We start from the raw sequence: 23981 nt of genomic DNA, 5'->3' as shown, positions 1-23981 counted from the left end.
GGGCACTCCCTGGGGTCCCGCCCCCTGCCGCCAGCCCCGGGAGCCCGAGCCCCGCCCCGCCCCGGCCCCGCCCTCGCCTCCCGAGCGCGCCCACCGAAGCTACCGCGCGCCGCGCTACACTCGCAGGCTCTGCGAACTTCCTAGCGGCTGGGTCGGGCCATGGGGGCGCCTCGGGGCCGGATCACGTAGCCGCGGCGCCCTCGGAGAGCCAGCGCGGCCTGGAGCGCCCGCCGGGCTCTTCCCGCGCCCCGGCCATGGTCGGCCGGGGCGTCCCTCTGTGCGCGGCGCAGCCCGCGGTACGCGCGGCCGGGCCTGGAGAGGGAGGCGGGTGGCGGGGGCCAGGATGGCGAAGATACTCGCGGGGTGCGCCGCGTCCCTGGGGGCAGGGCCTCCTGCTGGGGGTAGCGGACCCGCAGGCGGGATCTCCGGGGATGGAGGGAGTGGGTGAGCGCCAGGGTCGTGCCCAGGGCTTCTAACTTTGGCGAGAGCGTCACTCTGGGGCAGGGCGCGCTGGGGCTGGAGCCGCCGGACGTCCCAGGCTCACTGTCCGCTTCCGCCCCCACACCCTGCAGGTGGCCGAGGGCGGCCCGGCCCGCGAGCCGCCGCCGCTGCTGGAGGTGTCCCCCCGAAAGAGGCTACCCGCCGGGCCCGACCAGGACCCATGCGGCAGCCGCCCTGCGCCCGAGGGCGCTGGGGCCGGCGCAGAGCAGGGCCACTCGGCCAGCGGAGGCGGCTGGTGCCGCCACTGCCACACGAAGCTTGTGGAGCTCAAGCGACAGGCGTGGAAGCTGGTCAGCGGGCCCGGGACGACCCTCCGGGTAAGTGACCCTTCCTTAGGCCGACCCCTTCGGGCAGGGCCACGCCGAACTTGGGTGGAACTTGGGACTTGGAGGGAAGCAGGGTTCCACGCCTTCCCTGCTGCTGTTTCCACGGAGAGTTATCAGCCAGGACTCCCCTCTGCGGGCCTCAATTTCCCGGTCTGTAACACCAGGTGTGAGCTAGGGCAGCTCAGCGCCCCCCCCCCCAGCCCCCCGGGGCCCTGCTGCCTCGGATGGGAGGGGCCTGGGCTGGCGTTCCTCCCACAGCCCAGATGTCCCACAGCTGGAACGCAGGTTTGTGTGGGAGGAGGAGGGGAGAGAGCGGATGGCAGGGACTCCACCCAGGGCGGGACAGCTCCTGCCCTGCCAGCAGGGAGAGGTTATTTGGTGCATTGTGGCCCTTGGGGCACCTGGGCCCCCAGCCAGGTGTCTGGAAATTGCATACCTGGGGCCGGGGGGCCTGGCAGGTGAAAGGGTGGGCCATAGCAGCTGGGAGGTCCCTGCCTACTTCTCTCCCAGCCTCAAGGATAAGAACTGTTGTCCCACACCTCCTGGGACAGACTGAGGCAGTGGCTGCCCATGGGGAATTGAGTCTAGGCCCTCTGGGTTCCCCAGGCTCCAGCCCCAGGGGCAGGTGCTTGCAGGGGAGGGGTTCTCCTGGATTTCCAGCCAGTGGGCCTGCCGGCTTTGGAGGGAGCAGGGACCATTGTTCCAGGAACAATGCATGCTGGAAGTTTGCAAAGGCTGGGGGCAGGTGGGGGTCTCCAGAGGAAGCCCGCTGCCGGGCTTTCAGCTTTTATGAAAGAGTTCCTGGGAAGTCCACATAATCCCCATTGAATCTAAATATAGTTCTCTAAGGAGGGCTGTGGGGGTTGGAGTGAGCTGAGACCCTGACTGCCCTGTCTGGGGCTGGGCAGGGTAGGGCAGGGTACTGGTCTGGTTTCTGACCTGGGCACCCTCTCCGGGCCCTCAGGAGTCTTGGTGAGGGATGGGAGTGCTACAGCCTCTCTCTCTGGCTCAGGCCAGGCACCTGTGGGCCTGTCCTGGGGTAGGACTGGACCCACCCTGTCCTCTGCTCTGGACAGGCTGCAGCCTTGGCCATACTCTGTGCCCCAATGGCCTGTATCTAGTTGAAAAGGCAGCGGGAGACCTTTGAGGGCCCCCTGGAGAGGGCCAGCCAGAGCTAAAGGCCCGTCTTGCTGCCTCATTAGGGAAACAGGCCAGAGACAGGAGGGGCATTAGGACTGAGCTGGTCTCCCCATTCTTGGAGTGGACTTGAACAGCTGATGCTGCCTGGCCCTGGGACCATGGTCCTGGCATGGCGTCGTGGAGGGGAGGGGGCTCCTGGTCGTGGGCAGGCCAGGGGTCCTAGTGGAGAGGGCTGCAGGTCATACTAGTCCCTGGTGGATTCGAGGTTCCTCATCTAGGGGGGTGTCTTGTTCTCTTGTGGCAGACAGGTCATCAGGGGAGTCCCAGACCGCCCATCTCCAGCCTCCTCTGAACTTGGCCTTTGACACTGGAAACTCCTCTTCCGTGCCAGCTGGGGGCTCCCCCTTCCCTGGCTGGCGCTGGCACTTAGCGCACCGGGGTCCTGGGCTGGGCTCAGCCAGGGCTTTGTTCTGCTCTGGGCCCACTTCTTCTGCTTTGTGGCCTCCTCTGGCACCTGGGGTCTGTTCTGAAGTGCTGTCCTGCCTGCAGGGTGCTGTGCCCCTGGGAGAGAAGGCCTCATCCTCCACTGTCTCTCCACAGGGCATGGGGGGGCTGCACCTGCCATCCTGGGGCCTTACGGGTGTCATTGTGCTGTCCCCTGTGCGGGCCTAGGTCCCCAGAGTCCCAGCAGAATTGCAACCTGCAGCCCTGGCCTGGCCTTCTGGGCCCAGATGTGTGGACATGGCTGCTTCTGTGTTTGGGTTGGGAGGGAAATCTCTGGGGTGGCCAGGGGGACCCCAGTGTGCTCCCCGGAGTCCGGTGCACTGTCCAAGGGGCCCTGGCCTCTGCTGTCTAAGGCCAACGTGGCAAGGGGTATTTAGGGTTGGTGTTCTAGGATTTCCCCAGGGGCCCATTTCGTATTTTTTAGGGGAGAGATGAGCTTCTTTGAAGATAGCCCTTTACAGTTTACAGAGAACTTCACAATCATCTGTCTGTCTCATGCTTGGATCTTCAGAGGCCGAGAGAAGTGGGGAAACTTGCTGGGGCCCTCGCCTCTGGGCTCCCTGCCTGTCTCCGTTGTGGAGGGGCGCTTAGAGGGTCGAGGGCCAGCCTGCCAGCATCTCCTTGAATGTGTTGCTTTTTAGCCAGCCCGCGATGCCCCCATGGTCCTGCCCATGCTCATCCCCTGCTGGGCCCTTGCCCACCCTCCTGCCAGGAGGCAGTTCCCTTGAGCAGGTTCCTGAGAGTTCTTGGCCTCTGTTTCCTCCTCTGTGACATGGGACCATCTTTGTGCCCATTGCACAGGTATGTGGAGCAGTGCCCGGAAAGGATGCACTCTCACGTTGGTGGCTGTTGCTGCGATTTGCTGAGTTAGGGACTCCAAGTCATTGTGCCTGGGTCTATCAGAGCCCGGGTTCCGGGTCTGCCTCTCCCTTACTGCTGCGTGCTCTCGTCTGCCTGAGCCTGTCTCAGTTCCCTTGTCTGGGCAGTGAGGGTGACCATGGTCTCCCATCTGGGGACCTCATCCCCATGGCATGGATAAGACTGTGCGCTCCCCACCTTTCTGAGCCTGGTGCCCTGTCTGGGGCTGTAGGGGAGGGGGACATTCTCTTCCTGCCCAGGTGGGAGCCCCAGGGGATTGTCTTTCCTGATCTACTTGGCCCTGGGTGTGGAGGTGGAGCCCATGCTGGGTCTCTGGCCGTGGCTCCTGCTCCTCACTGCACCCCCACACTGTGCCCTCTGCTCTTACCAGGGTCCTCAGGCCTTGTCTCCGGGCTGACTACTTCAGGACCCCCATGGCCTGGAGCGGCCTCCTGTGGCCTGGCCTCCCCTGGCCTCCAGGGTCCTTTCTCTAATAGGCTGCTCTGTCTGCTGTGCCACAGATGCTGTCCTCCTCCCCAGGCCCCCTGGCCTCCCTGGGCTGGAGGCCCTTCAGTGTCCTTGCTCTGGCCTCCGAGGCCCCTTCTCAGGTGCCCCCAACTCTGAGATGTCCCTGTGGGAGGTTGCATCCCAGTGCCTCCCATTCAGCAGGCAAAGCTGGGGCCTCCTCCTTTCTCCGTGAGGCCCCTTGCCTTCCCCATGCTCACCCACCACCATGAACTGGTTCTGGCAGACCTCTTCCCTCTCCCTGACCCCAGTCCTGGTTTTTCCCCCACAAGAAGGAGCTCTGCCAGGTCAGGCATGGGGTCCGGGTCACCTGGAGGTGTTTGTTGAATGACTGAGGGACTAACCTTTTCCTCCCACACCCCACTTGCTGGTGGTTACCCCAGGGACTGCTGGGGCTGGATTCCGTCTCTCTGCCCCTCAAAATGACAGTTCCAGTGGAGGATGACGATCCCCCTGCCCCACAAAGGATGGTTCCCTACTTCAAGGAGAGGGTCCCTGCTTGGAGATCCATTCCAGCTGCTGATAGACACGTCATTTGAGGTGTTGGCTCCTCCTGAGACCCTGTGACATTTGAAGCGTCAATACCAATGCTGAATTGATTATCGCCCCCGATGGGGAAAATGATCAATTCTCATTTAGCTCCTGTGCATCTCTTGCTTATCCAGGTAGGGGCCTCGTCCTTATGCCCCCGAGAGCTACAGAACCACTACTGGTGCCGCCCGCTGGTGCCATGCAGCTGCCCATCGAGGCTGTGGCTCTGGGTTCTCCTCCCAGCGAAGCTCCGGAGTGGCCCCTGTGTGCAGGGAATCAGCTGTCCCGGGTCTGAAGCCGGGAACCCTCCTCCCGCTCTGCATGGCTTGGCGAGTCCTGTTTCTCCTTGGAGGCTGCTTGTGGACCTGTTTGCTTCTCCTCTTGCCTCTCTGGTTTGACCGGAGGTGACTCCTGCCAGCTCTTCATTCCTCCTCCTTCACTTGTCCGAGGAAGCCCTCTTAGCCCCCTGGATGGATGGGGGCATCTCTGTCTTCACAGCCTCCAGGCCTGTGATTTGGGGGTCCCAGGTCTATTGCCCCCAAATAGGCGATGGTCCTGGGAGGGTGGGAGCTGGACCTGACTGGTCCCACGATGGAAGCTTGCCACTTGCGGTTAGAGCCGCTGGGCCCCCAGACTTGGGGCTGCCGCCTTCCCTTGCTGCTTGGAGCCTGGCCCAGCTTCCACTGCTGCTGGGGCCAGCTTTGTACCTGGCAGTGGCACCCGCGTCGGGGATCCGCAGGGTGGGGTGCAGCACTCCCAGCTGAGCCCAGGTGTCGCAGGCTTCGGTGGCAGCCTCGGGAGGTGTGAGAGGGGCACGACTCCCTGTCTGGCAGGCAGGGCACTGGCTCACTCTACCAGGAAGGGCTCTGCTCGGGAGGCTGTGGAGCGCAGAGCTCACAGTTGCCCTCGGGGACAGAGCCCGGGGAAGCGCCAGGAGGAAGCCTGGTCAGGCCCAGCCTTGCTGTGCAGCCTCTGTGGGACCTGGGCTTTCTCTTCCCTGCACGGGCGGTGCTGCCTCCGGGGTTCCCTGTGCTTGTCTTGTCTTTTTGGCTGCTCTGGGGTCCCGGGGATTGAGGTTGGGCATTTGGGGGAGGACTTGAGCTTGAGGGATGTGAACCATCGTCCTCTGAACACCAGCCAGAAGCGGAGATGGAGCCCTAGCGGCTTCCAGGCTACAGGCTTTATGTCGGGGCAGGGCGTGCTCTGGGGCAGTCTGGCCGTGGTCACACGTGGGCTGGGTGGGGATGGGATTGTGGCCGCTGGTCTCACTGCCTCTCTGCTTCCAGGTGGAGGACAGAGAAGGAGGGGGACTGCAGGCCACCCCCAAACCTTCAGCTGCTCAGAGTCCTGCTGGAGGGGCTTGTGAGGGTTTGGAGTGGGCTAAGGGAATGGGTCTGGGGCCTTCCGAAAGCTCCCTTAAGTACCCCGGAAGGATCTCTTATTTGGAAATCAGAAGAGCTGGTTTTTGCCTTAAGTAACAAAGAAAGTCTAGTTCTTCTCTTCCTTTGCCTGCTAGGAAACTCACGGCAAATCTGCTACTCAGCTCTGGACCACATGGGACTTTTCTTCTGTCTGTAATGGGAACGGATCATTCTTTTTGTTGCAATTATGACTGACTGTAGTTGCATGGTTTTGTTTTTAATTTATTTTTGTAGTTCCTGCAAGCCATCACACAATCTTTATGCAAGACAGTGTGGGCTATGAGTAAGTAAATAGAGTAAAAGTGGACTGACTGTGCCTTTGGCGTGTCTGCCTCAGCCTGCTCATCTGGTCCATGGAAGCGGAGTCTGGGCTGTTGGGGGAGTAGCTGTCAGCTGGGCTTTCCCTGGTTCCTGGTGGCAGCCAGGCTGGGTGGTCTGGCCTCTGGAAATCCTGGCCCAGGAATGGGCAGCCCTTGTCAGCCTCTGAGCTCTGCACCCCCGCTGCTCCCTTCCTGCTGGGGTGCACACTGTGCTTGATGAGACTTTCTCAGGGCAGGCTCTGGAGGCTGCCACCCCCACCACAGTGTGTCCTTGCCCTGCAGGGCCTCAGTTTCCCACCTGTGAACAGAGTCCTTGGGGTGCGTTGTCACTGTTGCTTCCTCTGGCGCTCAGGGTCACTTTTACTTCAAGTGTCACAGTGTCTTGGTTTTGCTCAGGGGCATGCTGTGGCCACAGCTGCCTCTCCAGGATGGAGTCTTCTAGGCGGGACCCGTGGGCTGGGGTGGCCCGAGGCCCTCCACAGGGCTGCGCTGTGCTCCATGGAGACTCTTCAGGCCACCTGTCCCCGACCCCAGCAGCATCCTAGGCCTCAACTGTAGGGCTGGGGAGGGGTGGGTGGCCCAGCCCGGTGCCTGGGGCTGATGGCAATGTATAGTCCCGCCTGGCCCAGCGCGAGGCCGCTCAGCTCAGCGCGCTGCATTGGGCCTGGGATGGATGTACTGGCTTCCCTCCTGGGCTGGCCTCTGACCCCATGTGATGGGTGCTGCCTGAGCTTTGGCCTCTGTTTCTGGTGGAGCGTGCCACGTGCTGGCCCTTGCCCAGTGCCCTCAGGGAGCTCTTCCTAAATGTCCTGTCCCCATCTTCCCTCCCCAGCTCCTAGCTGCAGTTCATGGCTGCAGCCCAACTCTGCCTCCCAGCGGCCTCCAGGACCCTCACCCCTGCCGCCAACATGACCACCACAAAGCCCTCGTCCTCCAGCCGCCTGACTTAGCCTGTGGGGGCTCCCCTGAGCAAGGCTGAAAGGCCCCTCCTTCTCTCATCCCTGGGGCTCCCTCTCCCCCACCCCCAACATTTGCCTTCACCAGGAAGAAGTGTCAGGTGACCTAGCTCCAAGCTTTATTTTCCACGCCTGGCTTTCCATCTTTTTCTCCTGAGGGTGGGGCTGGGGCCCCCCCATCAGCCCAGAGGCTCCCCAAGACTGGCCAACAAGGCAGTGGCAGGGGTGCATCTCTGGGTCTTGTGGTCACCCAGGTCTGAGTTGGAACCACAGCTCTGTGGCCCTGGCGCTGTGGTCTGAGGGAGGTGTCTCAGTCTCTCTGAGCCTCAGTCTATAAAGGGGTCACAGACTCATGGCAACCATGAACAAGGTAGTTGTTTTTGGGGGTGGGTGGCCCCTAAGGCTGTGCAGGGAGGCCACGGGTGCCTGGCAGGGGTGTGTCTGGGTGTTGGGATGGTGCCAGGGGCCCAGCCTGCCTGCTGGGTGATTGGGAGAAGGCTTGTCCTGGTCCTGCCCAACTTCCTGGCTGCGTTTGGTGTTGTGGGAGGGGCTGTACCTTGTGGGGCATGGGGTCCCTGCCCTCTGTAGATGCCCCAGAGGCCTGTGAGGAGAGGGGCCTGAGGGCGGAGGCCAGGAGGTCTGAACTCATCCCTGTGCCTACTGTGTGGTGGGAAGGGCGCAGAGGGCTCGGGCCTGAGGAGCCGGGCAGCTGGGATGCAGGGGCGGCAACCACCACAGACCCTCTTTGCCTGCTGGGGAAGAAGTGGGGGCATGGGGTGTGAGTGACTCACTCGCAGCTACAGAGCCAGGCCCTCCCTGGCTTCTCCTTCGCCACTGTGTTTCCATAAGCAAAGTGCTATGACCATGGGAAGGCCCTGGGAAGGTGCGGTCCTGGCGTCTGGATGGCTCCTGGGGCGGCAGTGTTTGATCTCAGAGTTAAACCCAGGAGACGGGGCGGGGGTCTCCAACGGGTGGGCCTGTGAAAAGCCCCGAGATGGGCCTGGCTGGAGCTCACGTGAAGACCGTCACAGGGCAGGCCAGGTGACAGGAGGTGGGCGCTCTGGGGGCTGTGTTTGGAGTGGAGCTGCGCTCCAGCCCTGGGATCCTGGGCACTCTTGGCAGCCTTGTAGGAGGAGTTGGTGGTGTGGACAGTCCTGTGGCCCCTCACATGCAGAGGCTTCCGAGTTTCTGCTCAGGGATGCCTGGGGCCACTGGGAGGCAGGGGCTTGATTTGAAACTGAGTCCACGGGGCCCCTTGCCTTGCCCAGTAACTACAGCCTGTACAGAGTTGGATTGAGTGTGCAGGTGACCCCCAAGCCCCTGCAGTGTGCTGAGCATACCTCTGAGCACTGGGGTTCCTGATGAGCCTGCCCCTCTGCCACCCCACCTCGCCGGGGCCATTCTTGCCTATCTGGCCTTTAACCACCCATAGCTCCAGATCCCAGCATGGCATGCGGTGGAAGACAGGGGAGGCCATTGAGGGGACGAGGGTCTCAATGAGCTTGTCTGTGCCCCGAGTTGCCCAGCTGGGCTGACGCCTGGTACAGGCCCTTGGGGATGGCGTGCCGGCCAGTGCTGGGTGGACTGGGCTGTGTCCCTGCTCCCTCCCCTCCCAGCAGAAGAGGAAGGGGGTAGAGGCCTTCAGAACTGCAGACCCATAGGATGGGAATGGTCCCTGAAGTCCTGGCTGGCAGACCAGGGAGGGTCTGGGCCTTTAGGGAGGTGCCCAGCTGGGCAGGAGGGGCACTGGGGCAGCCAGGTGTGGCCAGCTAGTTTCCAGATCAGAACACCGAGCCGGCTCCTTGCCCCCCGCCCTGATGGGGTGCACCAGATGTGGAAATGTCCTGGACAGAAGGGCTGCCGCCTGGCCGGGGGTCCCTTCCTGGACCTGTTGTCAGCTCCGGAAACAGTGGCTGCTCGAGGTTGCAGCCCAGCACGCTTTGTTTGGGAAGGAAAGGGAGGGCAAGATCTGGAGGTCACGACCCGTGGAGTCCTTACGCGGGCTGCCCACACGTGCACACCTCACTGTGTGGATCGGGGAGGGGCTTTGGGGCCTAGTTGCCTTCCCAGCGAGTGCCAGAGCTCCCTTTGTGGAGATGGGTGATGGGGACTCAGAGAGGGCCTCGTGTGGCTGAGGTCCTGGGGTCTGATGGCATGGTCTCTGAACTGGGAGCAGGACCACCCCCCCACCCCCCTGTCCCATGGTGGCCTTGCCTGGCAGGGAGGTTTGATCAGCTGTTCTTTCCCATGGGCAGTGGCTTGGCTGGCTGGAGCTGGGAGACCTCTCTCCTTCAGTGACGGGGAACCGGGAGTCCCTGCTGAAGTCCCCCAGGCCTGACATGTAGGAGAAAATGGAAAGATTACTTAAAGCAACTCAGAGACCCCAGAAACAAAATAAAGAACAAAGTCATGATTTGCAAGTAGGGGGGAGGCTCCCTAAAACCCAGGCGCTTGATAGGTGGGCTGTGCTTGATGCTAAATTGAATCAAATGAAGAAAAACATTTTCCAAATGCAAGTAAAGTATCTGTTTAATTAGACTATAAAGAGAAAATTAAAAGTCATATTTTGCAGTGGAGTAATTACTGTCTTCCTCAAGGCACCAAGGCTGTGCCTCAAGGCACCAAGGCTGTGGAGGCCTGGGTGACAGGCAGTCCTGCTGTCTGGGGCTTTTAGGAGTTCAGATTCCTGAAATTGGGGCAGTAACCCGTTGGGGGCTTGGGCCGGAGGACCTCATGAGCTGCCAGGATGGCTGGGAGAGGAGGCCTGGCCCCACTGCCTGGCCTGTGCAGAGGTTGGAAGGTGCAGGAAGTGGCCACAGAGCAGGATTTGTTGTTGTTGGCGGCGGGGGCTGTGCGGTCGGGGAGGGGGAGGGGCAGGGCTACAGGGCTGGGCGGCCTTTGTCTCTCTGAGGGCTGCGTCTGGAGTCTGCCGTGCGGGGAGCAGTCAGTGGTGTGGGAGACCCTCGCCTTCGCCTTATGGGGCCCAAGGTGCCCATCTCTGGGAGCCACCCGTGTCAGCAGCGGCCTCCCTGAGCCCCTCCCTGGAGCCCTGAGTGCTGGCCCAGTGTGCTGGGTGGGACGCTGACTTCTCCTCCTGTCGTAGCCGGACAGTGTGCTGGGCCCCAGGCTGGTCTCGCAAATGGGAGGTCTCAGGTCCCCTGGGCTGGGCTGTGTGGCTCTGAGTGGCCCTGGCAAGCAGCCGTGTGGTTCTGTTTCTGCCCGAGCAGCCTGTGCCCTGGCCCCTGTGCTGTGCCAGCCTGGTGCAGCCTGGCTGGTGTGATGGCTCAGTAGTAGGGGTGATGGCGCCCGGTCCCATTCAGCGCCTTGCTGTCTTGCGCTAGGCTGGTCTTGTGTGAGTGACTAGGGTTGGAGAGATGGCCCCTGCCCTGTGCCTGTTCAGGGGCTTGAATTCCTGGGGCCTTGGATGGGCCTCTCAGTGCCCCCCATGGAGCCCGCTGGGTCAGGGTTGGGTGGTGAGAGTCCCTGAGAGGAGGACCTGGTGGCCCGTCCTGGGGAGGGGTGCGTGGCTCACTTGTGGGCTTTCACCATGGGGCCCGGCCTCCAGGATGCTGCCTGGCACCTGGGCTGCTGGGGGAAGGTACCCTGGCCCAGATGCCTAGGCCGCCACTGTTGCTAAGCAGGTGACCGGCAGCCTCGGCTTCTCCCCAGTGGGGTCTTCAGCTTGATGGGCCCCCCTCCAGCACAGGCCCCCAAACACCTGGGACTTGGATGCCCAGAGCTCTGAGGCCTGGATAGGTCTGGGGCCTCCCTGGCAGCTGCTGTCTGAATTCCTGATGGCGAAGCTGGGTGGGGGCTCGGGCGGGGGGCACTGGGCGGGGGCCGCTCTGGCTTCCTGTCCCCTTTTCCCTGCCGCCCCTCTGCCTGGCCAGCCCGTGGTGGGCGGTACATTCTCAGGGCGGTCGGGGCTCCCTCCCTCCCCTGCCCTCCGCTCTCCTTCCTGCCTCCTGCCGTGCAGCCCCGGAGGGAAGGGCAGGGTGGGCTTCCCAAGGCCTGAGGTCGCTGGATGGGCAGAGGCTGCCTGGCCTGTCGAGAAGCTCCAGAATGGGGGGCTGGGGGCCGGGCTGAGGGCCGGGCTGCTTGTCAGGTTGGGTTAATGGCTCCAGCAGGCGGGGACTTCCTTCCCCTTCACTCGGGCCACCAGGGCAGCCTCCTGCTGAGTGGAAAATCAGCATAATCTGAGCCCGACTGGAAAACAGACCCTGTCTGCCCTCAGCTTGTGGCTGGGACTGAGGCCAGGGGCCGGTTCTGGGTTCCACATGTAGACCTGTGTGCCCGCTGGCTGCATCAGCAGAGCTAAGCGGGGCTCCTGCAGAGTCTGCTCTGGTAGGGCCCTCCCCCCCCTCCTCCTCCTCCTCTGCAGGGCTCCTTGTGGCTGACCTCAGCGAAGCCCCGAAGCAGCAGGAGGGAGGGGCATTGGCTAATCGGGACCAGACATGCCAGGCACTTTAGAGGCTCTGCAGGCCCCTGGCTGGAGGAAATCCAGGCCTCTGGAGTGGCCCATAAATCAGGCATCTGGGCCTGGTGGGGGTCGCCCTTTCATGCGACCTGGTCTGCCTGGGACTGTGGGGAGTGTGAGGTGGTCCTGGGGGAACATGATTGCCGCACATGCTTGGCTGACACTGGCCACCCTGGACCACAGCTGTCACCACGGTGAGCCTCCAGGGCGTCTGTGGACAAGGGCCCAGCCAGCCAAGGACAGGCTCAAGGAATGTGGGTGGGGTGAATGAGACACCCCTTCCCCAGTGTGATGGGCCTCAGCTTCCTCATCTGAGAAATGGGCACATTTGAGAAGGCCACAGTGCCTTCTGTGGCCAACAGGGTGGCTGCATTGGAGTCTGGTCTTGCCTGGAATCCCTTGGGGCAGTGTGGCCAGCCATCGAGCCAGGGACTGCCTGGGGCCAGGTGGGGTGGGGAGGCCCAGGTTGCGGGTGGTGGGGAAGTTGGGGGCTGGTGGAGGACCCCTGTTGGGTGGTGTTCCGAAAGCCCTGGGTGGTCACGGCCATAGCAGGGCTGGGCTGGTGCTGTCTGGGGGGCTGCCCAGGCTGGGTGCCCTATAGCTGGGACACCCCTTGGGGAGGGGGTGCAGACACAGAGGGCCTGGCCCCCTCCACAGAGAACAGGACAGACACTGGTCCTGGCTCCGGCCCTGACTGTTGCAGAGCGGTCCCAGGGGCAAGGCCAGAGCCTGGTGGGGTGGCGAGGGACACGGGTGGGCCCCAGGGAGGAGTGAGCCTCCTGGTCAGTTCTCTCCTGGTGAGCTTTGCTCTGTGGCTTGTCTCCTTCTTGCTCCACCTCCTCCTTCTGGAAGACGTCACTGCCTTTAGGAAGCCCTCCCTGAATTTGAGGCTGGGTGAGGAGCATCCTCTGGGTTCTCCTGGCTCTTGTTTTTAGCCATTTCTAAAACCCAGTCTCATGGCCGGAGAAACCTGTGTCCCCCCAGTTCAGGGAAGGGGACAGTCACCAAACAGGGTGCAGCCCAGCGCACAGCACAGACCCTGGGGGCAGCTGGAGTGTGTGGTGGGGGGCAGGGCCCTGGGCTGTACCCGATCCTGCGGCCCTTGCGCCCCTGCGGTGAGCTCTTGTGCCCTCTAGGAGTGTCTCCGTGGGTGGCCTTGGCTTCTGTTGACACCGTTACAGCAGCACTGGTTTGATTTTCCACCTGCCCCACTGGGGCTGGAGACCTGGAGAGGAAGGGGGAGGGTCTCCGGCCCCCCCCCCCCCCCCAGCCTTGAGTGAGTGTGGGTGAGGGAGGCCCTTGTGGCTCTGGAAGAGACGTTGCTTTTAAGGGGCCCTGCTTCTCGCCAGTCTCCTGCGTGTCCCCGGCCAGGCGGCCTTAGCTGACAGTGGTCTGGTTGTCCAGGAGCCACAAACCTTCCTTGTTAGCTGCAGGCCGGGGCGGTTAATGATGGCTGGGGAAGGTGGGCAGTTAACAAGGACATTGCGAGCCTCACGATGAAGCCTGATAATTATTTTCCTGCTGGGCTCGTGTGGATGAAACTCTTTGGACTTATTAATCTGTTACGGGTGGTGTGGTGGCCAGGCGGGGGCTCGAGGCTTCATGGAGGGTGAGAGTGCTGGTGGGCTCTGGGTGCTGGCCCTCCCTCCCCAGGCGCTGACCCTGCCTTTGTCCCTTGCTGTCCTCAGGATCCTTGCCTCTCTGCCCTGCTTCTCGACAAGCTCCCAGCACCTGGGGCCCTGCCAGCCTGTCGCCCAGAGGCTGAGCGCCGCTGTGACGTCTGCACCACACACCTGCAGCAGCTCACACGGGAGGCCATGCACCTGCTGCAGGCCCCTGCCAGCCACGAGGACCTCGACGCCCCCCATGGAGGCCCCAGCCTCGCACCCCCCAGCACCACGACCAGCTCGAGGGACACGCCAGGACCGGCAGGTCCTGCAGGGAGGCAGCCAGGCCGAGCCGGGGCAGACAGGACCAAGGGGCTGGCCTGGCCCCCCGGGCCCAGTGTCCAGGTGTCTGTGGCACCTGCGGGTCTTGGAGGGGCGCTGAGCACGGTCACCATCCAGGCTCAGCAGTGCCTGGAGGGCATGTGGAGCGTCTCGCGGGTCAACAGCTTCCTCCCGCCGGCGTGCCTGGTGAGTGTCTTTCTCAGCGGATGGGGGCTGCTGGCCTCTTCCATCAGAACTGGGCTTCCTTCGGGGGGTTTCTGTCCATGCCGAGTGCCCTGCAGTAAGGCTTCCCTGAAGGGAGGGGACCGCGTGCATGGGGCTTCCCCAGACACTCCTGGGGCCCCACATCAGATGCACCCTCCATGATGCACAGCAGCTACTCTCAGGTCCCTGCCCGACTCAGCGGATACCTTCTTTGGGAGCACGTGCCCCTCCCTGGCTGTCTTTTGAGACTGGGGCTGAGGGCTCACCAGCGCCCAACACAGGGCTTGACGATGCACAGTGCACCATACGTAGATCAGGGCTCACCAGGCAGATGGAGTAGGAGGACGCTTGCGGCAGAGCGAGGGCCGTGCGGAGGCCTGGGGGTGCGAGGCATCCATGGACGTCGGTGTGTGTGGCTGCATGGAGAAGCCTCCCTGCATCACCTGCCCGTGTGGCACCCCGGGGGCGGAGGGACGTGTGGGCCCCCCTGCATCGCCTGCCCCTGTGGCACCCCGGGGGCGGAGGGATGGGCGGGTGGCTGTGAAGAGCCCTGTTTCTGCCCGGCACACTGTCCAGTCACCGCAGAGCGACCAGCACAAGCTTGCCCTTCTCCCTTGGTCTCCAGGCCTGGTGGCATTTCCAAGGGCAGACAGGTGCAGAGACCCCATAGTCTCTGGGGCAACATTGACCGCTGATCCTGAGGCCAGCCAGACCCTGCCCTTGCCTTCTGGGCTTTCAGCCTCCCTGTGACTGGTGAGGTGGCCTGTCTGGACATCAAGATCCTGCCCCAGCTGGGGGCTGGCCTTGGCTCTAGCTGCCTTGGCACTGGCTGCTGGGCTGCCCTAGGGGTCGAGGTGCACAGAGGCCCATGGGAGGAACTTCTGGACACCCCCTGGGTCCCAGCTGGTGTGATGATTCCCCTGTGGCCTCGGCATCCACACCCTTTCACCTATGAACTCCCTGGTGAGGCCAAGAAGAGAGAGCCCTACCCTTGCCATGAGGTGCCTCCTGGCCCCAGAGCTGGGCATCCTGGGAGGGGTAGGTGGGGACGGTGCTGGGGGCTGCAGCAGGTGAGCTGGGCAGCATCCTGGAGGAGGTGGCATTGAGCTGGGCCTGTGTGGAAGAATCGGGCTGGGCCCGAAACCCAGGGTGGTGGGCACAGGTGCCTCCGTCTCCTGCTCTTGTCTCCCTGGGCCACTCGGCCTCACTGCACCCTGTCTGTTGCTGAGGGTCCCAGCGGGTGGGGGTGGAGAAGATTGCAGACCCCTTGCTGGGCAGCCCTGCTGGGGGATGGCGCACTGTGAACGGCAGGCATTTAGGCACCCTCTCTGTGTTATGTGCACATTGATCGTGGCCAGGGTGGGTGGGAATGGATTTATAATTAGACAACAGTCTGGGCGATCAATAGGGAGATTATTAGAGCCATAAATAGAACTTTAGGATTCAGATGAGGTAATTTCCCCTGAACCAGGGCATCGATCATTAGCGTGGCCCTGGAATGTTAATGTTGCCTGTTAGACTCTAGAGTTAAATACTTGTGGAGAGACGCGCTGCAAATCTCCACCATAGACCGTCAGCCACCCCTGGGCCGAGTGAGATTGTTCCAAGGCGAACATTGATCTGGGGCGAGCGGGTGGGACGGGGGTGCTGTAGCCCTCTCTGTTACACGATGTGGAGAGGAGGGGCAGGGCCCAGCCATGGCAATTTGGCCTTGGCCGAGGCTTGGCAGGGGATGCTGAAGGTGGCTGGGTCTGGCCAGAAGAGGCTAATCCTTGGAGGGGTGGTGGGTGGCCCAGGGCTCTCAGGACCCCCTGCAGCCACAGGTGGGGCCTGGAACATCCCACATCTTGAGCATCCAGAGACTCCTGGGCTATGGAGCCGCCTGGCAAGGCTGTCCAGCGGTTCTTTCCTGGCTGTTGGGCCGGGGCAGTGCTGCCATTGCAGAGGGCAGAAGCTGCCCATGGAACCTGGCCCTGTGCCTGTCCCCGTGCCTGTCCCCCACCCCTCCTGCCCTGAGAGCTCTGGACGGTGGTCATGGGGGCCACCCCAGTGCCCTGTCTGCACCACCAGAGGCTGTCAGGGTCTGGGACACGCTGCGAACCGTGGCGCGTTTCACACTGTGAACCAAGCTGTGAGACCGAGGCTGTGACCTTCAGAGCCCACAGTGGGTTGCAAGCGGCACAGTGGACCTCCACAGAGGGGTGGCCCGGTGGGCAGTGCGGGGTGCTGGAAGTGTTGGCGGTGGCCCAGAGGAGCTGGGGTGCCTCTGTACTTGGAGGTTGGGTGGCACCAGCTTGGGGGCTCCTGCCACCCCTGTGCTGGACTGCAGGGGCTCTGGAGGGTGTCCCACGGTCCTCACAGTGAGACAGGCCAGGCAGGGGCAGATCTTTCAACTCAGGGCTGTCCAGGCCCTAAGGCCCTTGGAGTGACGAGGCTGGAGCTTCACGTGGGTGGGTGGATCCGCCCCATGGGGCTCTACAGGGTGGCACACATCCACACCTGTGCAGGGGTGACACTGGCAACTGAGAGTTCCGCTCTGAGCCTCCCTGGCCGCTCCTCGGCCCCTCCTCCTCCCTTTCTCCCCCGACTTTTCAGCACAAAATAGCACCCAGTGAAGCATTTATCTGGAGGGCTGGTGTCTTTCGCGGGCCAGAACCTTACAGATGCGTTTGGGCTTGGAGGGCTCCTAAGAAAAGGGTTAGCTTGGCGTTTCCTAAACTGTGTTCCATGGAACCCTGGTGTTCCCCGAGGTCGCAGGTGCTCTCTGGTGGCTGCCTGGTGCCTGCTGTGGTTAGGAAGCTCTCACTGGGGTGGGTCCCGTGCGGCTATGCTTGGGGCCCTTGGCTCTGCGCCCCTTGGCCTCACGCTCCCCTCTCTCTTGCCTTTCCTTCCGCTGCTGCTGTGGCGCCTCCATCACATGTTCTGTTTGGCCGCCCGCCCCCCCTCTCTTCTGCCCCCGTGTTGTGGTCTTCCCTCTCGCCGTCCTCCCCCGCCCCGGCTCTCGCTTTGCCAGACGCCTTCTTTTGGCATGCCCGGGCTCTGCTTCCGGCAGGAATTGGCAGTGGCCGTCCCGGCGGATGGGGCGGTGTCCCGGCAGCGCGTGGGACGGTGGAGCCGAGGCGCGTGCCGGACTCCTGAGACAGGTCAGTGTGGGGAGGCCCAGCTGGCTGCAGGCCTGCACCGTTGCTGGGCGGGGCCGGAACCTTCTGGCCGGAGGTGGAGAGGCTGGCTTGAGATGGGGGAGGGCTCGGGCCCTGTGGGAAGAGGGCGGAGGGGCCGGGTGGGCTGTGGTGTAGCAGCTCTGTCCCTGTTGTGGCCCCTCCAGCCTCAGTGCCCCTGTCCAGTGGGGGAAGCAGGGTATCCTGGTGCCTCACTGGACACTGTGATTGGGCCTGGCCCAGGATGCCAAATGTGGCCCTATGGTGGTGCCATCGCGACAAGCCACCTGTGGGTGCCGCGCCAGCTGTGGGTGGTACGACCCCGGCCCCGGCCCCCAGGAGAACTGGCCCTGGGTGCTGACTGCCATGCCCAGGTGTGCTCAACCAGACCCAGCTCTGCTTGGGGGGCTCAGGACCTGTTGTTAACATTGTAACTTTAAAGATAACTCTTTCCTGTCTGCTCAGCAACGGAGTTTAGGCCTTTGATAAGGAGCACATACATTAAGTGATGAAATAGAATTCACATTTGAGGTGAGGGGGTGGCTTGGAGAAGGAGAGGGCTGGCCAGGCTGGGTTCAGAGGGATGTATAGGAGTTCCTGGCCTGCCGGCTGGTGGTGGGGTGTGGTGTGCTGGCACAGTGTCTAGTGAGCTGTTCCAGGTCCCAGGTTCGCCCTTTTCTGCTACTGGGCAGTCCTTCTGGAAGCCCTGGAGGAGTGGCTGGTGCCTAGGGCCTGGGAGGGCACCCGGCTTCCATCCAGCCTAAGTCTTGGGGCTCTCTGTGAACTTCCTTTCGCAGACTTGGTTCTGTTCCAGGTCCTGGGAGGGGCCTGGAAGCTGGTGCCAGGCATGGGTTGGGCAGGGTGAGCCCCTCCATGGTGGTGAGGAAGGGGACTGTCTGGGACGGCAGGGCCTCTGTCTGGAGTGTCCCTCCCAGGTCCTGGGGTGGCTTGTTCTGCTGATGTGCCATGCCTGGCCTCTGACCTGTGCCACTTGGGACACCCTGAGGATGCTGGGCCCTCCAGACCAGCGCATGTCCCCTCAGCATGGGGACCCTAGTCCTCTGCCAGCCTGGACACAAAGGACACCTCGGGCAGTGGTTATTCATTGGACACTTGGGGCCGAATGACGATTGGCACCCGGGTGACTGTGACCGGACCAGGCCGCGGTGCCCAAGGGGGTCCTTGGAGAGCTTGGGGCAGTGGGCCCTTGGGGCAGGGGGCCGGGGCGAGGGGTGGCCAGGCTGAAGCAGGGTGCCTTCCCTGCCCTGCCTGGGGTTGCATCCCCCCACACCGCCCAGGGCCAGGTTTGGCCTGAGGGTCCCACGTGTCTGGGAACGCAACGTGTGGAGGTGGAGCTCACGTTTGCTGGGCCGTCCCGGGCGTTTAATTACGTTTGTGCTTCATTACGAGGCGGCCTCCCTTTCTGGGATTTATTTGAGCTAATGAGTTGGAAATGCCAAGATAGTATTTCAGATGAGGGAGAGCCGTACATCACCATACGTGGGGCAGTCAGTGCTCCTGCCAGACAGTACTGTGGTTTCTTCTCTAATGATGCCTCTGGGTGCTCCCGGGTGGCTCAGCGGTGAGAGGGTGGGGGGTCTGTGTCCATCGGTCTTGACCAGTGTGGTCACTGCGATTCTGGAGCTTGATGGGGGAGAGGCGGAAAGTCTGGCTCCTGGGCCACCATCTGCCTCCCTCTCTGCCTCCAAGGAGTCCTGCTGGGGCAGAGCACCCACACACCCCGAGCCGGGGCTGTGACCTCAGGGCCCAGGCAGGCCTTCCCCACTGGCCCTGTCTCCCAGCTCTGATTTCTGGGGCCTTCCCGGCTTCACAGGCTGGGCCCTGGGGGTGCAGAGCCCCCAGGAATGTGCTGGGGTGCCCAGGCCTGTCTCTGCCACTCCAGGTGCCAGGGGCGGTGGTGTCTCTGCCCTTGGGTTCCTTATACACACTCTCTCCTTCCCTCCAGGCCGAGGCAGCGGTGGCGGCCGTGGCGGTGGCAGACACGGTCCGAGAAGGCCCCCCTGTGGCGGGCCCTGATGGTTTGTCGAAGGCCTGGGGCCGTGGTGGGGCCTGCACATCCGCTCTGGTCACCCCCACCCCGGGCTCGGTGGGGGGCTCCACAGGCCCCTCAGCTGCAGCCTCCTTCTTCATAAGGTACGTCCTGGGGTTTCCTGGGTAGCCTCATGGGCGGGGCCCCATGGCCCTGGCTCTGAGCCCCTGGGGACCTGTGGGCCGTTCCTGGGGGACGTCGGGCATGCTTGCTGCCAAGATGAGTGGATGGGGAGCTGCACAGAACGCAACTGCTGAGCTGCTCGCAGCCTGCCGGCCTCTTGGGCCCCATGCCAGGACAGCACTTGTCCTGTGGGTGTCAAGAGAAATGTTGGGGGGCATCTCACCCTCGGGGGAGCACTGCCAAGGAGGGGCTTTGTGGCCAGGACCCTGCCTGAGTTGGAGCCTGGTCCCTGCCTCTTCTGAGCTGTGCAATCTTGGGCAAATCACCTGATCTCTCTGTGCCTGGGTTTCCTCCCATCAGCTGGGCTCTTCCTCATAGAGTCTCTGTGACTGCAGCAAGAAAATGTCAGTGAAGCCCAGAGAATGTGGCTGGCCCAGAGTGGGGCAGCTCAGCTGTGGACATTGGGGGCTGCCCGGGGCAGGTGCAGGCTGCGGCCACAGAGATGGCAAGGCCGGTCTTCAGGGCAGCACGAGGGGAGGGCAGCAGGGGCTTGAGCGGGTGCCCACAGTGCCAGTCGGGCTTGTGCTTGTCAGGTCCAGCTCCACCAGGGGCGTCCCACATTGGGGGACCATGTCTGACATCACTTGGTTCCTTTCCCAGGCCGTGAGCTCAGGGTGCCTGGTTTCTCTGCGCTCCCCTCTGCTGACCCCCACCACTGCCGGAATGCCAAGCCTGAGGCCCTGCAGGCACCAGGTCCTCAGCCGACTGCTGTTGTGGATGTGGTGGGCCAGGCAGAGGGAACAGGAGAGCAGAGGGGGGGAGGGGGAGTCGGCATGGAGGGGCATGGCGTGGGAGCTTCCACTGGGCCCTTCCCGGCAGGGCCTTTGGTCCTGGGGACCCGTGGCAGAGCCCTCTCTTATCCTGGTGGTGTAAGGATGCGGATCACAGGATGTAATTGCCGTAATGCCTGGTAATGGCAGGCCCAGCCGCGGGTCACTGTCCCATTAGCAGCCCCGCGCGGGTGCTGATAAGCTTGAACATGCATCACACCCGATGGCCAGAGACTAGGGCGTCTTATCAGTGCCGGCCCTGGGGACTGTGCGGTCTGATTGCAGAGTGACGGGGCATATGATTAGGGCATTGTCGCACGCCGTGTGCCGGGCTGAGGGCTGATGAGCACACCACCGCGTTGGAGCCCAGCCAGGCCGCACATGTGACCAGTGTGGCCTCAGCGCCACCCCAATTAGGCGCCGAGAGCACGGCTGGTGGGGGGACCCTGGTGGGAGCAGATGGGGGTCCTGCCCAGCTTGCTCTGGGGTCCCCTGTGTGTGTGCCAGCCCACCCCGTCACAACCCGCCTAGTCCTGAATTAAAGGGCCTGTGCGGCTGGACTGGGCACGGACCTGTGGCCATGCTCCTTTGGGTCCTGTTTGGCAGGAGGATTTGAAACGAGACTTCCAGAAAAGAAAGAATAGCTGCAGTGCTCAGAGCTCCCCCCGTCCCTGACGCTAAGCCCCCTGGTGCCCAAGGAGAGTTCCTGACCCTGGGAAGTAGGGGTAGGGTGTCAGCCTCCAGCCTGGCTCGTTGGTGTCCTGGAGCCCAGCAGAGCGGCCCTGGCTGCCTTTTGTTTGGGAACTGAGGCTGGTGCCGCTCCCCAGCCTCGCTGCCTGCTGACCTTGGGAAGTTACCATAGAAACCAGCGCATCAGGCTGGGGACCCAGAGGCGGGTCTCCCGAGGCGGGGGGCGCTGCCGGCCGCCATTACTTCCAGCCTGTTAGGCACCCTGGGTCTCAGCGGCTCCTGCCAGGCCACTGCAGGTGGCAGGCTGTGGGTCAGGTTGTGGCGGCAGACGTCCTGGCGGGTGGGCCTCGTCGGTGGGTGCCTGACGTGGGCTGGGGTCAGTGGTGGGTGACCTCCTCTGTGGGACTGCAGTACCCTGCACCCTCAGGGTGAGATCAGAGGGGGTGTCTGCTCCTGGGTTTTGTGGATGTGGGCTGTGGCTCTGAGTGGGGATGAGTCCGCTAGGAGACTGGAGCTTCAGCCCCCGCCCCGGGGTTCTTGGGCACGTCCTGAGGATACCTTCTGTGTTCCCACCTCCACCCTTGCAGAGGACCCGGGAGGGGGTGGCACTGACTCCAGCCCCTGCTCTGCCCTTGGGAAGTTTGCAGTCTGGAGGGACCGAGGGACACCTCTGTGGAGGCAGCCTTAGATGGCAGCATGGGACCTGTGCAGCAGCCAGGGCAGAGTGGTCTCTCAGGGAGCGGGCTTTGAGGGTTAAGTAGGAGTCTGGCAGGCAGCATTGCCAAGTGGAGACAGAATGGGGTAGAGGTCAGGAGTTTGGGTTTTTGAATCTTGTGGGCCTAGGGAGTCTCGACTCTGCTGCTACCCACAAGCGCCCCCAACCCCGGCTAGGGCACCAGCCTCAGGCTTCCCTCTGATCCTTCCAATGGCCTCTGGACTCCTCATCTCCACACGGGGAAGCTGGGATGTGCAGTGATCCCATGGGTGCTTGGGGGGGCCTGGGTTTCGTTAATGCTAACAGGGGCATAGATAGAGCAGGGGCTGAGCCCCGTGCCCTCACCCTGTGGGTGGGGCCTGGGGGAGCTGCAGGGACTGAGGCCGCGCAGCTGTGATAGAGCTTGGCATGCTGGCCCAGTAAGTGTTCAGAAAGGTGGGGTGCATAGACCGGGTGGCCCCCGGGGTTAGGAGTTTTCCGAAGGCTCTGGCAACTCTGATGATACTGTCTGCGGCCTCACTGGTTCGTGCTGGCACTGGGAGCCTCTGCAGTGCCTCCTCTGAGGTACTTCTACCATCACACTCTCACCTGCTCACTGCCATGCTGGTACGGGGGTCCCCTCCAAGACCCCAAATCAAATGTCTTCCAGTTTGCTTCCCTTCGGTGGGGGGCACCTCATGGCACATGCAGGTATCCAAACCCCCCACTCCCCACCCCGTTGTGGCCTCAGCAGAGCCCCCCAGTGTCTGCCTGGATGCCCAGGCCCATGGATGGTCAGGCTGGCACCCAGCAGAAGTACAGTGCCTGGAGGGGGCGGTGCACTGCCCAGAGGCTTAGCTGGGGACCCGCACGGAAGGCACTGTCTGGAGAGGTGTCCCCCCCCATCTTCTGGCCTGTGGGTGAAAATCCAGGACACAGGAAGTGCGGGCCACAGCAGGGCTGGGAGTTGGAGAGGCTGATGCCTCAGTTCCTGGCCTCAGGCCCCAGCTGCCTCCGGCTGGGGTCCAGGGTCCCCTTCGCAGGTCTGCAGGACCCAGCTGGGGTCGCCCGACGCCTGCCCTGGTTCCTTGGTGAGGCAAGTCTGGCAGGTGGCAGGTGTCCCTGGGGTGAGGTGGAGTAGGGAGGGTGGGGCTTAGTCCACCAGCCCCACATGGCCCAGTGCGGAAGCTCTGGGTTGGCCATAACTGATTCCTGCACGGGACAGAACAGGCTCGTGTGTCTCCTTGGGGTAATTAAGGGCCTTGCCATCAAGGCCAACTGCCTGTGAAATTACCCTCTTGTTTGGAAGAGGTGATTTTTCTCTGTAAAAAGGAAAATATTTCCCTTTCTGTTGACATGAATCGATGGCCAGGGCCAATGAGCTCAGGCAAGGCTGTGGGATTGCAGCAGGACACCCAGTGGCCCTGGGGGGCCGCTCAGGAGCCCGATCTCTGGTTCATCCTCAATCACGCATATTCTGAGGGTCTTCTGTGAGCATCTGCCTCCAGACTCCCTGCTGGGAGGGACACAGCTGTGTAAACTGGTGTCTCACGGCAGGGGATAGTTTCTATAGAAGCAGGAGGCGCAGGGGCTGGGGACGCCCATCTCAGGGCATCAGGGCAGGCTTCCTGGAGGAGGTGGCTTGTGAGGATGGGGGCTGTTTATGCAGGTGAAGTTCCTGCTTTTCTGAGTCTTCCCTTCAGAGTCAAACCCCTCAGACTCGCGCACTGAGGGCTGCTGCTCCCTGGCAGTGTTGGGTGTGGAGGGTGTCTGCCGTAGCCTGGGGGACACAACCCCCACTGCTCAGAAAGTAAGTTCATGCCTCCGCAAGGCTGGCGGCCCTCAAGGGCTGTTGAACCCAAGCCTGGTAGCCAGGCGGGGCTGCTGTGTCTGACGGGTGTTTCCATGGGGACCTGAATTTCATCAAAGGAGAATGCCCGTTCTGGGGCCTTGTTAACGCAGTGACAGGCCTTTGAGTCATACCAGGGAGGTAACCCCGTAAAAGCAGGCACTGGGAGGGCCCAGGGCTGGGGTGCAGCCTGTTGGCGATGGGCCCCAGGAGGAGGGGGCGCCTCAAGTTAGGTCAGATTGTGGGGTGGAGATGTGAGCCAAACAGCCTTCCAGACTTCCAAGGCTGGCGGAACCGCAGAAGACGCCGGGTCCCAGCCTCTGTCTGGGCGGCCTGGGCCCGGGGTGTGCTTGCTGTGGCCCAGGTACACCTGAGGTCTGTGCTGCCGACGCTGGCTCCTGGGAGGGTCACTGGAAGGCAGAGCCCTTGTGGCCTTCTGCGTGGCCGATGGAGCAGAGCGCCAGCCTGGTTTTGGCCTCTGCAGACCTAAGGCTCCAGCCTCAATATCCCTCTGGCCTCTCCAAGTGCTGCTGCAGTCTCCGGTGCTCCGTGTCCCCTGGAGGCTTGGGGGTGTGGGTGCCGATGCCCTACTGCCCACAGCCTCGGGTCAGAGCTGGTACCCTGACCCCACCCAGCCTAGGGAGGGGCTGCAGGGGAGGTTTGAGGAGCCGGCTCTGGGTGGGCGTGACCTCTCCCCGTCCACTTGAGGCCGAGCCAACACCCTCCAGCGAGGGCCTGTGCTGGATGTCCCCCTACATCCATTTCCAGAGGAGGAAAGGGGTTCAGGGAGTCTCCCTGTCCCTTATGGGGGCCACCGTGGGGACCGTCGTCAGTCCCGCCTGTCCAGGCAGGCTGGGGGTCTTCCCACCTGCATC

General features: G+C 62.9%; 1 protein-coding gene across 1 annotated transcript in view; it reads left to right on the top strand.

Moving 5' to 3' along the window:
• Positions 1-156: 156 nt before the first annotated feature.
• KIF26A (kinesin family member 26A) overlaps positions 157-23981 on the top strand; it is a 40705-nt gene continuing 16880 nt past the window's right edge. The window contains exons 1-4 of the mRNA XM_017861915.1: positions 157-296; positions 573-818; positions 13248-13694; positions 18837-19024. Coding sequence (XP_017717404.1) covers positions 255-296; positions 573-818; positions 13248-13694; positions 18837-19024 — 923 coding nt within the window. The 5' untranslated portion in view covers positions 157-254. The remainder of the gene's footprint in view (positions 297-572; positions 819-13247; positions 13695-18836; positions 19025-23981) is intronic.

The sequence above is a fragment of the Rhinopithecus bieti genome, unplaced genomic scaffold, assembly GCF_001698545.2.
Source record: "Rhinopithecus bieti isolate Rb0 unplaced genomic scaffold, ASM169854v2 scaffold_61461, whole genome shotgun sequence".
In the NCBI taxonomy this organism is placed as follows: Eukaryota; Metazoa; Chordata; class Mammalia; order Primates; family Cercopithecidae; genus Rhinopithecus; species Rhinopithecus bieti.
Note: the sequence above shows the minus strand (reverse complement) of the source record. Positions and strands in the feature narration are given on the sequence as shown.